The 15,662-nt window shown below is 42.2% G+C and overlaps 1 protein-coding gene across 1 annotated transcript in view; it reads left to right on the top strand.

Moving 5' to 3' along the window:
• Positions 1 to 12,309, top strand: part of cux1a (cut-like homeobox 1a) — a 185,378-nt gene extending 173,069 nt beyond the window's left edge. The window contains exons 21-24 of the mRNA XM_056284797.1: positions 1,052 to 1,375; positions 2,790 to 2,978; positions 10,932 to 11,235; positions 11,543 to 12,309. Of these exons, the coding sequence (XP_056140772.1) occupies positions 1,052 to 1,375; positions 2,790 to 2,978; positions 10,932 to 11,235; positions 11,543 to 11,987 (1,262 nt within the window). The 3' untranslated portion in view covers positions 11,988 to 12,309. The remainder of the gene's footprint in view (positions 1 to 1,051; positions 1,376 to 2,789; positions 2,979 to 10,931; positions 11,236 to 11,542) is intronic.
• Positions 12,310 to 15,662: the final 3,353 nt, after the last annotated feature.

Below are 15,662 nucleotides of genomic sequence, written 5' to 3'. Positions count from 1 at the left end.
TAGTTTTTAACATCCTTTGTACATACACTTACAAATTCTGCATCATATGCTTACAACATGGTGTGTCATCTGTGTCATCACTACACTTTATCTTGCATGTTGACAGACAAATGCTCTTATAAGCACACACACCCCTGTATTTCCCCCATATTTTGCCGTTGTAAGGACCTTGGTATGCTCAAAGTGTATGTGGGAAAGGGTTTGGCCTTGCCACTGGCCCTGGCTTAGAGAGATTGATGATTTGTGCCTGCTTATGTAGGTCTCTCTCTCTCTCGCACTCTCTCTTGCCCTCTCTCTCTCTCTCTCTCACACACACACACGCACAAAGCATCCTCATGTACACATAGATGCAAGTGTTCATACAGCACATTGAGCTTTGTGAGAATTTGCACAGCAAAGAATTGTTTGTTTCAGCCACATGATCTTATTATGTGGGATGTGAGAGCAGAGCATGGCTATCAGGTTAAAATGCATTGTTAGCTTCAATGTAAGAGCATTTTCAGACATATCTTTTAAACAGATAAAAGATCTCTTACATTTTTTTAAAGCTATTTTCAAAAGGAGTATTACGTTTTGAAAATGCAGACTTCCTACTCGTCGTTTATCAGGTTATCACAGCAGGCTGAATTGACTGGCCATGCAGTGGGTATCATTACACAACCATTGATGTAGGGTGGGTGACAGAATTGACTGAATCACAGCAAGACTGTTCGAGTTGCACAAGACATTTTCTGATCATTAATGTTGACAAGTCACTGAAGTGAAGGGTGAGTAATGACAGCAGTCCATGTAGAGCCAGCATTCGTAATGTGGATTATGGAGAAGCTATAGCGGTGTGGTCGCTTTGCATGATGCCCAGCTATTAATCTTCACAGTAAAGACATGGGGCAACTCATCAGCTCGTATGTACATATATTACTGGAGGGATGGTGCAGGTCTCTCCCTCTCTCTCTCTCTCTTGCTCTCTCTGTCTCTCTCTTTCTCCCTCATTCTGACTCCTTCGCTTATTCACATTGTCTTTCTTTATAACCCATTTTCCCCTCTCACACAGAGAACACTCCTAAGACCTCTGCTAGCTGCAGCCCTGCTCCAGAGTCACCCCTGAGCTCGGTGGAGGACTCGGTTAAGAGCCTGGGAGAGCAAGTGACGACAAGCTGCGAAGGGCTAGGTGGCGATGGCGGGGAGGTGGTGCCAGCTGGGCATGAGCCTCCCACCAGGGAGGCGAGTGAACCCAGCGAGTTTCAGCCAAGCATGCCACTGCCCATCACCAGTCACTCAGGCCTCAGCATCCAAGAGTTGGTGGCCATGTCCACAGAGCTGGATACCTACGCAATCACCAAGAAGGTGAAGGAGGTCCTGACTGATAACAACCTGGGTGAGTTTGGTAGCAGGCATGGGGGATTTCAAGATATCATTCTGTGACATGGAGAGAGGATGAAGACTGATATCAATTGCAGAGTTTAATGGTGGAAATTTGCTATACTTGACTGGCCTCCTAGTGACTGAGGCTTGTTGAGGAAAGGATTGGCTTGATGTATCTCAACTATTGTACTTCAGTTTTTCTTGTCAGTCTTTTTGTTTTAACATCATCTTTGGACTATGATAACAAATGGCCCCATGTAAGTGTTATCTGTCTTGTTTGCTGTGACAGGGGTAGTATCATATTTTTCAGTCTCCAGTATCTATTTTGTTAGAGAAGTTTTACACTTTCTTCAGCCACCGCCACCTTTGTCAATATGCCAATTCTTGGCCCAAGCAGTGGGGTAACTCTCCTTTCAGCACATTACCCTTCTTTCCCTTCTGTCTTCGGTCCCATTGTCTGTGCTATATTATCTTCAGAGGCCCCTGTCCTTTGGACAGTAGTTAGCAAACTATCAGGTCAGGCCTTAGTCACTGTCTTGTTTCCTCTATGTACCAATTTCAGTCTGTCATTCCACCCATACAGTTTTTCTTAAAATTCATAAAAGTTCACTATCATTTATGGACACAGAACAAAACAGCACATCGATATGAGTCGTTTGTGTCTGTTGGCTCAGAACTGAAGAACACTGATAAAACATACTGATGTATTTTACTCCTCTATCAAGAGTCTCAACAAAGTTGTTCTTAAAGGGGTTTTCTCTCTAAGCTGTCTAGTATGTTATGCGAAACCTCACGCACAAGATCCTAGTAGAGGAACTGTTGTTAGCTGTTGGCTTGCACTCGCTCACAAATCGTTTGCTGTGTAATGCTGTCTGCACCTGCTGTATGCGTTCTTTTCTCTTCCTCCACAGAGAAAGGCACCTAAATCCTAGATCCCAGCCCTGACCCCAATTCACTTATGGAAAACACCGTAAAAACGAAGGGATAAAAGCCATACAACTAGCTCGCCCAGCTCCGGGTTTTTTAAACTCCTCTATGACTTGGCAAACGGGAGGCGGAGTGCCATAATTCTGTCAAGGAGCTCATTTGAAACCTTTCAAGGGACTCTTTTATAGCTGGAACACTAAACTAACCTTCAGTTGTGTTCTGTTTTTTCTCATGAATTGACTGTTCACATTTTTGTACCAGTGGTTCTTTAAAAGACTGATACCTTCAGAAAAGGGAAGACAAAGTTTTTCAAACAGTCAAAATTAAAATGCTGCTGACTTTTCTAGACGTCTAAGGCAACCCTTTTCTTATGCAGCCCTAGAAAATTGTTGCTTGCAGAAGCAGAGGAGAAGTAGAGAAGCTGCAAAGCTTCTCTGCGTGTGTAATGGGTTTAAAATTGCAGTAACAGTTAAACATCCCTTACCTTTTCTTATCTCTAGGTCAGCGTCTGTTTGGTGAAACCATCCTTGGCCTCACGCAGGGCTCTGTGTCGGACCTACTGGCAAGGCCCAAGCCCTGGCACAAACTTAGTCTCAAGGGCCGAGAGCCCTTTGTCCGCATGCAGCTGTGGCTCAGCGACCAGCGCAGCGTGGAGAAGTTGATGGACATGAAGCGCATGGAGAAAAAAGGTAGAGCTTGCTTTATCCAAGGAAAGAATTTCTTCATTTTTTTTCTTCTTTTCAGTTTTCAGTATTTTGGCATGTCCAGATTTCATTTATCTGAGATTACTGCCTTTCTATTTTCTTACATTTCATAGTTTAGAATGTCTTACAGTCAAATCTCCACCAAACAATGTGTTACATTTCTAAGTTATGATTTTGATTTAGAATATAAATCACTGGGTTATTTTGTTTTGTCCCACCTAGTATGAAAATTGTATCCTGTCATGGGCTCAGATTTTCTACTATAATGCCACTTGCTGGTCTCTGGGGTACTGCAGCTAGCTCTTTAAGACGTAATTACTCAACCTAGCTCAGAAATTGATTATGTCAGTAGTTCCTATCAGTCAACTTATCTCATAAGTGAGTTCTCTCAAAAATGCCAAAGAGAAAAATGTATCATACATACATACATACGCGCATCGTACATATCTTCTTTTTTTTTAGAAAACACATGATTACTCCATTTGGACTAAATTCTGCATTACTTTGCAACACCCGTTTCCAGAAGAACTGCGTTCCAAATTGTTATCAGTACTACACGGTATTCACCGAGTATGTGACGTTGACACTCAACGCCACTTTTTCAGTCAACACTATTAATAATGACTATAATTCATAATAATTTGGCTTTGAATATTGCAAAGCTCAAATGATAGTGTTTATTTTTGAAACAAAAAGCAAGAAAAGATCAACATGGCGGCACTGTACCCAAAACCATTCTGTAGTTCTATGATATAGCCCACCAGCCTATATAAACGATAGATTTGCTATTGGATGCTGTAACTTGGGTTGCAACAGTAGAACCACCAATGATCTTTTGATTTATTGCGCATAAAGGCATTTTCCTAGAGAATTTTGAACGATTGAATTTACTGCAGTGGGTCTCTTGAGAAGGAATTGAGGAATTACTTTAGTAATGATGGGTTTGTTCAGTGATGCGCCGATTTTAAATATATCTTGGCATCATTATTTTTGCTCCCATACTGAGGGAAAACAGGTTCTTTTTTTTCCCTCCCACTTGTGTTGGCAGTCAGTGTAGCCTTGCCAGTCTTCTCCTCAGGTGTACAGGCCGGTGCTGCTACTTCAATATCTCACACAGAGGGTGGGATATTAACAACAAGCAGCCGGGAAGCTTGTTGATGGTTCCAGCTAGGCTGGTGTTGTCTGCTATCAATTTATTTGCAGAGAAAATTATTTGAGGTAATCTTCTATCGTCACATTTTTGCCTTTGCCAAGGAAAGTCTCTAAAAGCTTTATAACAATTTAAAGTGACAGTGGTTGTCCCTTAGGCTCAGAGGCATGTTTGCCCAAACACAGAAGGCTGTTCGTGTATTTTGTTCCCACATCTCCAACTCTCCAAAAACTTGGATGCTAAATTTGTCTACCTCGTTTGCAACGACATTTTTCACATAGCTGTTCCAAATATGTGGCATCAGTGTGAATTTATCAGTCAGTTGACACGCTTGGGAAGGGGGGGGCTGCAGCTCCCCCTAGTGGTGGGTGCACCTCCCCCTGCCCCCCAGTAGTGGCAGGTGACTGTGTAACATCTTAGACCGAACAGTATGCCTAACTTTCCCCAACGTACAAATGCAAAAAAAAAAACCCAAAACATACCTTTATTTTGGGGCTAGTGGGCTAGGGCTGTGTGGAATGTACATTCTTAATAATAAAGTGAGTAAACACTCCATTCCAAATCTGCTACACACGCACCTTACAAACAAAAAAATGGCGTCATACTGTGGCGCCTGGGGGAGGCGGTCGCTCTGACTGTCGGCAGTTCTGCGCTGGGGGAGCGCAATGGCTGATGGGACTGTTAATGTTAGATTTAAAATTGTGCTTTAATGATGTGGTGTTCATGTTGTGGTTATTCTTGTGTTGTTGTTTCGGGGGTTCGACTCAGACTAAGTAGAAGACCGTTTCCTTACTAACTGACTGTAGGACCGTGACTGACTGGGACTGATGTCGCCGCTTGAGACATGGGGGGGTGGGGGAGACTCGTTATGTTCTTGTCAGTTCTGGCACTCACGGGGTCGTGCGGTGTATGGGGCACAGGTGTTGTGATTAAAAAGAGACCTCAGCCTCTCGACTCATTCTGCCACACCGGCTCGCCACAATACTTTTCGTTTTAGTTGGCAGCCCCCCTACTTAAAGCATTTTCCCCTGCGCCTGCACGTGGGCCCTTCCTCTCCATACACCATACTCAAAACACAGGAGTCTCGCTATTTCTCTGAAGCAATTCAGTAGAATTGACTCTCGGAAAAGAAAAAAACACAAAGCCCAAAGTCACCTAACGAGTAACTGTCAATATCAAGCGTTTTCCCATCAATTATTCCACATATGTATAAAAATGCACTGCTTTCTATTCATCCACAGACAAATCCCCCATTTCATGTTTAGCAACCTTGTGCGCCTCACTGTGTCTCAGGCTTTATGTCAGGTGACTTACAGAGTTGGTTTTTCGAGGTTTACCTTTACATTATTACGCCAAAAAATACTCATCCTCACACTAAAACCTTCATCTTCATCATCACCCTGTCTATGTGAAGAGGGAATGACCATCTCTGAAATGGGGGGCCTAAGAGTACATCTGTCGCCATCTTACAATGTTGCAATTGCAACTATTCCCCAATCCTCTATGAATAGTACACATAACCATTGTAACTCTAGTTAATGGTCACGGAAATTTGCATATGAAACTGATCGTTGGTTTCATTATGTCACTGTATTGTTTATAAGGGTGGGGATACCTGCAGTCAGTTTAGACTGAAGAGGTCACTTAGATGAGTGAGTTATTCAGTTACAGTGCCCCAAACTCTTCATGCATTATTTTAACCCTACCATTGTTGTAAAGTGTGTGTAATGAGGGGTGTCCGGTTAGCATAGTGGTCTATTCCGTTGCCTACCAACACGGGGATCGCCTATTCGAATCCCAGTGTTACCTCCAGCTTGGTCGGGCATCCCTACAGACACAGTTGGCCGTGTCTGTGGGTGGGAAGCCAGGTGTGGGTATGTGTCCTGGTCGTTGCACTAGCGCCTCCTCTGGTCGGGCAGGGCACCTGCGGGGGGGAGGGGGAACTGGGGGCAATAGCATGATCCTCCCATGCGCTACATCCCCCTGGTGAAATGCCTCACTGTCAGGTGAAAAGAAGCGGCTGGCGACTCCACATGTATTGGAGGAGGCATGTGGTAGTCTGCAGCCTCCCCGGATCGGCAGAGGGGGTGGAGCAGTGACCGGGACAGCTCGGAGAGCGGGGTGATTGACCAGGTACAATTGGGGAGGAAAAAAAGGGGGGGGGTGTAATGAAATATGTGAAGTGAGTTTTGATAGTTGATGGTGTAGACCATGTCAGCGGGTCAGCAGTATGCGGCGGTCAATTCAAATTATGAACAGTGTGCTGGAGGAGATGAGGGCATCATTTGTGAGGGAAAAATACAAAAAATGGACAACAAAACTTGGAAACTTTGCAACAAGAAAAAAAAAAGCAGTACTCAGTGTTCAGAGGACTGCGGTAGAGAACCTCTAGTATATACTGCTTGGTTAATGAGGGCCCTGGCCTTTTTACTGCCATTGGTAGCTGTAGTCATTACAAGAATTAGCTCAGTATCTTGCCTTGTGTTGTCAGGGAGGATGAATTTTGTATTCTTTGACTCAAATATGTTCTATTAGATGTCTAAGCTGTGTGTTCAAGGCCTCAAGAAGGGAAATAATGAAATGTACTGACAGAAAGGAGCTAATGGTTACTAAGGCATGTGCCACTGTTTGTTCTTGTTTTGGCTTTGGTTGTTAAAACCTATTTTTCTGAGTTGAAACCACTGTGGTCCAACTGTTTGCTACATTCAATCAGATTCGATAAGCTTTGTTTTTCCTTTTCAAATGATCATACACTCCAGAAACCCAAGTCCACATTTCCTACACACTTCCATGAGTTCGTGATATAGGGCTTTTCGGAGTCTTTATTTCTGGTCTTGCTTTGAACAGATGTACTGTGGAAAAGGGGGGGGAAATTAGACAACTAATGATATCCAAATTGTGTGCTTCTTGCTTTTGCAAATTGTAACTGTGAAAGAAGAGTGGAGAACATTGTTTTTTTGTTTCTTCGTTCCTCATCAGACATCCAAAATAAAAAGGGCACAGTATTGTGCTGCGGTAGCACATCAGTACAGAGAGGTAGCATTAAACAGTTCAGCTGCTGCCCTACTGTAAATGAGCTGCAACCTGGATGTGGGGCATAAAATGGAGCAGAATAGGAGCGAAAGAGAGAGACTGCTCTGCACATTTCCTCCTCTGGTAGCCCAGATATACGTCCATAAGCTTTTGAGTCAAAGTGCGCGCGCACACACACACAAACACAAAATGCGCTGCAGGTAAAAGAATGGGCAAGGGCTGTGCTTCAGACTGTGTGCATGTATTGGTTTGCGTATACTGTATACGATGTGTCTGTATATTTGTTTGTGCCGCCTCCACGGATTGGGTGTTGGGCACGCGTTTCGAGGTACTGTCAAGATGGATCTAAGTGCCAGATATCAACACTTTCATAAGACATGACAGCACCCAGCCACTCCGGGGCCCACTTATTTAAAGACCAGTGCACTCGTCAGGGTCTTCCTCCCCCCACTTCACTCCATCTAGCTTTCGCTCCCTCTTCTGCCAGTTAAGTGAACGTTCCTGGAGTGATTAGGCCTGCTTAACACATCTCTCTGGCTAAAAGTGACATTGGTGGTCCTTGGTGTCATGGTCCCAGGCCATGCTGTTATACAGAGCCGCGGCCTGGTGTTATGTGATGTTGTCTGCCTTGTAAGCCTAGTGTAGCGACTAATGGCACAGAGGCTAAACCCCAGGGACGTTCCTCATTAATAGTGATGCTTAAGGCCCTACCGAATGCTCTTTGCCATGCCATGGCCAGAAAGCATGAGACGGGGAGGGGGCATGGTTCATTTACACTCCATTGCCCAGGCTATGAATCTGTGTAGAGAAAAGGCATCGGGCTTATGAAATGGCTGTGGCCCGTCGTGTCAAAGTCAGGAGCAGGAAAACGTATAGGCACGGGTATATCAGTTAAAACGACACTGTCCACAACAAATGAATAAAGCACAGATAGTATCTACAAGTAAAATATTTGGGGATTTTAAATATATCTCCCGTTGCAGCAAATTATCTCCTTAGAGAAAACTTATTACAGTTTTATTTTTCGTCTTCCATCTTCACTGAATTTATCCAAAACTTTTTTATTTTTTTATTTTTTTTTTATGGTCATGGAGATGACCCATGTGTGAATCTATCATAAAAGCCACGAGTTTCTTGAGTGTCATGTTGAAAATTCTTCAAGTCTGGCTATGTGCTTTTATTTCCTTAATTGGATTTTGGAGTAATGGCTTATATGTGATAACAGTATTGTGTTTTCAGTAAGTGATAACTGTCAAAATTGAACTCACACTTCTGAAATACAAATCACGGCTCCAAGCATGAATGAGCTGCCTGGAAATCGTGAGTGATGATAGCAGTACACAATAATGAAACTGTTGAAAAATGTCTGTAAAATATTGAAAGTTGTTGCCTTGACTTTTAAGGGAAAGTGAAATAAAAGTTGGTAAGTATTCAGCGAACAATACTTAGATTGATTATACTAGACGATTGCAGTGATAAAGATCTCTGATCATCCATATGTGTCCCGGTGGAGAAGAAAAGCAGAATAACAGATTCCTGTTAACTGCAAGACTTACAACCCTATGTTATTAGGAAAGACCCCCTCATACTGTATATCAGCTTGTCTATGTCAACAGTGCCCTCTGGTGGTATATCTGTATATATTAGTGTATCGGTCAGTGGAGTTTGTATTAATAATTCCTACGGTTGGAATATAAATTCCCACTGAGGGAATTTACAGTAAATTTCCATCAGGGGGATGCTGCAGTATTTAGACATCCTTGCTTCCTTCAGCGGATAGATGCTGCCCGAGGGAGAACAAATCTAAACTGCTCTCGCAATGTCTTTATGCATGCTCAGTAATCCAGGTAGGAAATCACAGAAAGTTGAATCAGTTTATCTGGACACAACGTTTACTGGGAGAAACGTTTCATCACTCATCTAAGTGACTTCTTCAGTCTAAACTTTATAATAAATACAGTTGCATAACAATCGAAACCAACGATCGGTTTCATTGCAAATTGCCATGACCGTTAACTAGAGTTATAACGGCCATGTGTACTATTCACAAAGGATTGGGGAATAGTTGCAATCACAGTTCTCGCAATTTTCATCCCTCATGTTTTCTTGCTTATGTTTTCTGCTGCCCAGTGACTGCTGGGATAGGCTCCAGCATCCTCACGACTCTGAGTAGGATAAGCGGTTTGGATAATGGATGGATGGATGGATTGATAGATGGATGTTTTCTTGATTCTGTTGTACATCAGGAGCACTCTTATTAGGTCTGAATAATATTCATATGTCAAACTTGAATTCAGTCATGGTACTTCTCCAAATTTGTTAAAATAATGTAATTTAAGTTGTCATTTTAGACATTAATCTCTCGGTGCGGTCTGCTTGTGCTTACCTGACAGTCTCTTGACTCGCAGTTTTCAATCAATTTGAGTTTGATTTCCAGAGTTTCCAGAGAGGGGCACATTAGCTTGTAGGTTGTATTTCTATGTGAATGTTTTATAGGGCCATTTTACAAGGTTTTTGGGTATTTTAATGACTGTAAGTGATCTTTAACACTTCAGAAATAAAGATAGGTCTTATTCTTCTGTGCAGATCAAGAGTTATGGGCACACATGTCTCCCCTTGACAGCTCTATGTGTTTTATTATTGTTTTAACCATCAATTAACCAAAAATACCAAAAAACACCATGTTTAATGAAAACTTAACATACATTGGGATTATTGTAACATAAAAATGTACACACATGACTTCTTATCCTTTTTTAAGCAAATATTAGTACAGTAATGGTATATAATAGTATAGTGTACTGAACATTACTGAAATAAGAGAAGATGCCAAAAACTCTTGCAGCTATTCATTTAAATAAGGTTAAGCAGCCAAGTCTATTTTCACTGTTCCCAAAATAAGCACTTAGGAGGTACGTTTGACCAAGGTCAGTTGATGGAATTTATTTTTCAGAAAACATTCAATTTAAAATTGATTAAATGATGAACCGAGTTAAGACCTCCCATCATCATTATGCAGAATTTGAGAATTTAACATGGGGGGGGGTGTCTAAGCTACTAGCACAGACAAGAAAGTTGGACTATTCATTTCATCATTTCATTCATTTTCCAAGCTGCTTATCCTAATTAGGGTCGCGGGGTGCTGGAGCCTATCCCAGCGTTAACTGGGCAGACAGCAGGGACACACCCTGGACAGGTCACCAGTCCATCGCAGGGCAGACACAGACAGACACATTCACACACACATTCACACCTAGGGGCAGTTTAGTATCTCTGAGTCACCTGACTTACATGTCTTCGGACTGTGAGAGGAAACTGGAGCTCGCAGTGGAAACCCACGCAGACATGGGGAGAACATGCAAACTCCACACAGAATTGAACTCAGGACTTTCTTGCTGTGACGTGACAGCCCAAAGTGGGACTAGACTGTCTTTAATCAGTGATGGCAGTAACATTCATACTAGTGTGTGACCTGTACCTGTCTGTTTTAGGGGTGCATGCCCGTGACAGAGTTCAAACAGCAGGAGCACAATGTCAGCAGATTTATTACAGGAAATGCAATATTATCAAAATTGCAAGGAAGTGTTGAGTTTCATCCAGCACTGAAATCTTTCATTGAAACGAAGTCTTTTTTTTTCACTTGAAAAACTCAGCTAAGGCGTACCCTTGGAGAAACCTTTTTTTTTCCATTGTGCTTAACTTCAATCATACATGACATCTTAACCTAATCACTCTTTCCTCTTCCCTCACACCAGCCTACATGAAGCGGCGCCACAGCTCATTGAGCGAGGGCCACGGTAGCGCAGAGAGTATCCTGCCAGTGCCAGACCACAGCCAAGGGGCTAGCCCTCAGGATGGGGCCCAGCAACAGCTGCAGCTGCAGCAGCTGACACAGCCCCATCTGAAAAAGCCTCGCGTGGTGCTGGCTCCAGAGGAGAAGGAGGCCCTGAAGAGGGCCTACCAGCAGAAGCCTTACCCCTCACCCAAAACCATTGAGGAGCTGGCATCCCAGTTGAACCTCAAGACAAGCACAGTCATCAACTGGTTCCACAATTATAGGTACTACGAGCCTTGGTTGGTGTAAGAGAGATGTGCATACATCCAGTAGTGGGTTTGGGGGTGGGGTGGGTGGTGGCAGGGTTATTTGGTTATCTGGGGTAGTGTGTGGGTACACAGTTTATCTTTTGTCCACTATTTTGGTCATTCTTCTTCTTTTATCAATAGCCATCGAGGCTAGCCTCATCTGTCAATAGCCATCTTATTGCTGCTGTTATAAGTCATTTGACTTGAAGATTGGCTACAAGCATTCATCAAGTCTGAGGCTTATATTTGTTGTTGATGTTCCTGTGGTCTTCTCCTCCCTCAGGTCTCGGATACGGCGGGAACTGTTCATTGAAGAGATCCAAGCTGCAGCGAGTGAAGGTAGCTCCCCATCCAGCCGTGTTGCCAAGGCCAGCGAGGGTGACTACTGCGACGGCACAGAGTCAGATGGCACAGTAGAGAGCCGTCAGAGCCTGGATTTGGGCCCCACAGGAGGAGTAAACTCGGATGTCGACAGTAGGCCGGACCTGATGGAGGAAGGTACTGTTGGTTCCACTGTCAGCAGCAGCGAGCACAGGGGCGGTGCCCTGGATAGCCTGTTCGGCATCCCTGACAATAGTCACTCTTCTTCTGTAGTAGCCTCCTCTGCTGCTGCCTTTAACCCCCATGATAGCAGCGTGCGAAAGAAGAAAGCCGCCAACCTTAATAATATTATCTACCGTTTAGAAAAAGCTGCCAGTAAAGACGAGCCTCACGAATGGGAGTTCTAATACGTTCCTTCCTTGACAATAATGGGGGGTGAGAGATCCTATTTTTTTAGTGCCCTGACTGCAGAGTTCAAGGCCAAGCCAGGTGCAGCTGTTATCAGATGTGAACTGGCCTCTTCTAAGACATTTTCATACCGTAGAGGCTGTATGGGGCTTTGGGTTCTGAGTGAGATTAACTGAATGCAAAAACCTAGGGTTTTTTTTTTGGTTTTTGGTTTTTTTTTTGGTTTTTTTTTCGGAGATAAAGGAAAAAAGTGAAAAGCACTTAAAACACAGCCCTGCTGGCCACAGGGCCTTAAAACTATTGGCCAAAGGTGTCAAAGAGACTATAGACACTGCACAACTCACGAAGAAGTATCACTCCACAGGAAAAATAAAAAAAGATAAAAAAGGCAATGTTAGTGTTTATATTTGTATGTATGAATGAGTTTCCCCATTGAAAGAATGACTTGCCTCCTCAAAGAGTTTTTTTTTTCTAATCGTTTATTCAATAAGTTTTCATCCTGTAAAGCAGACGTATATATTGCAATGCCTTCTCCTTTATTCTTTTTTTCCCCCCCTAAAATTCTTTCCATTTTCTCTTTACAGTTGTAGCTATATGACTTTAACCAGTAAGGATGATCACGCTCATAAGATATTGTTAACAATAACAGTAGTGAGAGGCTCAGCATCAGGAGAGCGGACAGACCGGAGGACAGAAAATCCAAGTTTCTCCTCTCTGTTGCCTGGCAACTTGTCCTTCAAGGAACTTGAATGACAAAAAAAACAAAACTTTCTTGTAAACAAGAAAACTGTAGACTTTTCTTGGAAGGAATCAACACTCGTATCAAATACTTTGGGCCCAATGAGAAAGGGGGGAAATCTTTTGCGTCAGAATTTGGTTGCCACTAAGAGATTGAAAGTCGTTCGACTCTAAACAACACTAGTTTTGACTCCTCCATCTTTGAGACGGATAAAAGGTTAAGATACCAGTCATGAGTTATTTGAAATTAATGAAGTAATTGTAACATCACATTTTAAGTATTCACCTTAATATGCAATGGTCACGTCAGGAAAGAGTTAAAATCTCATGGTAGTGAACTTTTAAGCATTCTCTCTTATAACTAGAGGCTGTTTTTGTTTTTGTTTTTTGTTTTTTAAGTAGTGCACACTTCTTTCATAGCTTTAAAAACTGCTGGGGGCAGGATTTTTCTTTTGGTGACGACAGCTCAAACATTTTGGAATACGAAAACTATTTCAAGCTAGATATTTTTTAAAAGACAAAGCCTTTCCTTTTAACCTCGACATAAACCACAATATAGAGACCTCAGAGCGGGGACAGGCAGTGGAGCTGAAGGCTCGGCCCCTGACAGACTGCCCTTAAGACGAGAGGCATTTAACTGGACGAGAAGCCAGGAGATGCACGGCTCACTTTACTGTATACTCCAAGTTTCAGGCTCTTGACTCTATCCTATGATTGTGTATATATATATTTGTAAATTGTCTAAAAATCAGAAAGTAAGGAAATCTAGTATACTGAACCAAGGTGAGCCAACATAGAGTTTGGCTCGTCTTGGCTGGTGCACCGAGACAGGCAGGAAGGAACTGTCCATAGGCAACCAAAGCATTGCTCCTCGAATGCCCCCTATGTGATACGTTTCAATTAGTGCTCATTTTATGTGTGTACATCTTTAGATGCCAGATTTACTAAAATGGTGCCAATGACAGTTTTATGAAATTTTGGGCATAATATCAATAACGGATACAAACTCGAAGTCAAAAACCGCTACTCAACAAGTCTGGAGTTCGGGCACCAATGCGATCTCCATTTGGCTCTCCAAAAGTCATCAGCCAGTTGTCTGATTTATAGATAAATGACTGTTTAGTACTTTCTTTACAAATCATCACTAGCCCTCCTGCTAGGGAATACATCCCAGAGGTCATGCTATGACACAGGTCAGTGGGACAAAGTCCTCCTCCCCCTCCCAGTATGAAACCGCATTACATTTACCCCCCCCCCCACACTCACACACACACACACACACTCAGAGTGTAACCTTCACTTCTCCTCGTCCTTCTTTGCCACAATCTTACAGTGCCTGCCTGCCCACTGCCTCTCCCTTTTGTACTCCTATGCACATATGTGCGTAAAAAAAAAAAAGAGCACGTGTGTGTAATAAGTTTTATATGCATACTGCAAGCAGGGGTTGTAACATATGTGAACGAGATGGGGCATCCTCACTCCGTTACCCACCTTTGAGGAAATGTGTGTTCATGCATACGCATGTTTTTCCAAGTCTGAGCAGTTTTGATAAATCAAACCTGCACGCATTTGGTGTTGTCTCTTAACAAACAAGCTGTATTCTCAGTTTATAAAATATATACATATATATATATATATATATATATATATATATATGTGTGTGTGTATATATATATGGCTTTGGTAGAGCAGATTTACTGAAAAGTAGGTCCCTTTATGCCATGTATTAAAAGACTCAAGTATTTTTATTTGTTTTGTTGTTTAAAGATTGGTTCTGGTTATTTACTGGTGTTCTATTTTACATTTTAATGTCTTACATTTCATTTTTCTATTTTCTCATTATTATTATAATTATTAATATTATTGTTATTATTATATTGTTGTTTTTGTTGTAATGGAAGGGATGATAAGGGGTCTTGTTACATTTATACGATTAGACTGGTAGACTGCCGGCAGTATTGGATCATACCCACACAATCAACTTGTCATTTATGTATGCAAAAAAAAAAAATAATAATTCGTTTTGACTGTGTCATTTTAAGTAGAGTCCACAGTATGGCATGTGTGAATTTAGCATTCATCATACCTTTTTTTTTTCATGCGCAGTAGCTTTAGTCCAAGAGAATCACTCAACTCAACTTCTAGTTTAACTAGACTGTTAAGTTGGACCTCCCTTCAAGCCGTTGATGTTCTCAAATCATATTCTGCTCCAAGCTACAGCTTAAGAACTCTTTATTCGTTAAACAATTTAATACAAATTGTGGCAGTCAACTTGCAGTGGATTTTTTTTTTGGGGGGGGGTCAAATCAATGAATGAAGCAACAACTTGTTGGCTAAACGCTGGCTTTCAAGGGTCTTTAGTTCAGACCAGGTAAAAGTCCGATATAAGATGAAAACAGGTCAATATTTGGTCCTATAACATCTGATCAGTTCTGCTAACGTGGCACAACTGACTGGGATAGAGAACTTGTCTAACAATGGAAAAAGTGAGCGCACCCTGGAACATGCTGCTGGCACAAGCTAGCAAGTGTAGGATCAGACCTAAATGCCAAGTCCTGGGTTCAGACCTGGCTTTTGACATTTGTTGCATGTTATCACGTCTCGCTCTCTCTATCTCTCTCTCTCGCTACCCTGTCACCCTTCACTGTCCTATCAACTAAAGCAGAAAACTGCCACAAAAAAAAGAAAAAAATTAAAAGCACTCTACCCATAGAAGGAACCACTTTTTACTAACAGAAAAAAAGAAATGATATTTTTACTTGGAAATTATATAAACTGCATGTTGATTCTTTCCTGTTTCAAACCTTGTAATGGCCTTGGTCCTTGAAGCCTCTAAGACTATTAGCAACCAGCAAAAGCTGGATTTTTGCACTTGTACTTCACAGGATATCCTTGGTTCCCAAATGATCTTGGACTCTCGTCTTCTACTCCTTTAG

Source organism: Lampris incognitus, chromosome 8 (assembly GCF_029633865.1).
Source record: "Lampris incognitus isolate fLamInc1 chromosome 8, fLamInc1.hap2, whole genome shotgun sequence".
Lineage (NCBI taxonomy): Eukaryota > Metazoa > Chordata > Actinopteri > Lampriformes > Lampridae > Lampris > Lampris incognitus.
Note: the sequence above shows the minus strand (reverse complement) of the source record. Positions and strands in the feature narration are given on the sequence as shown.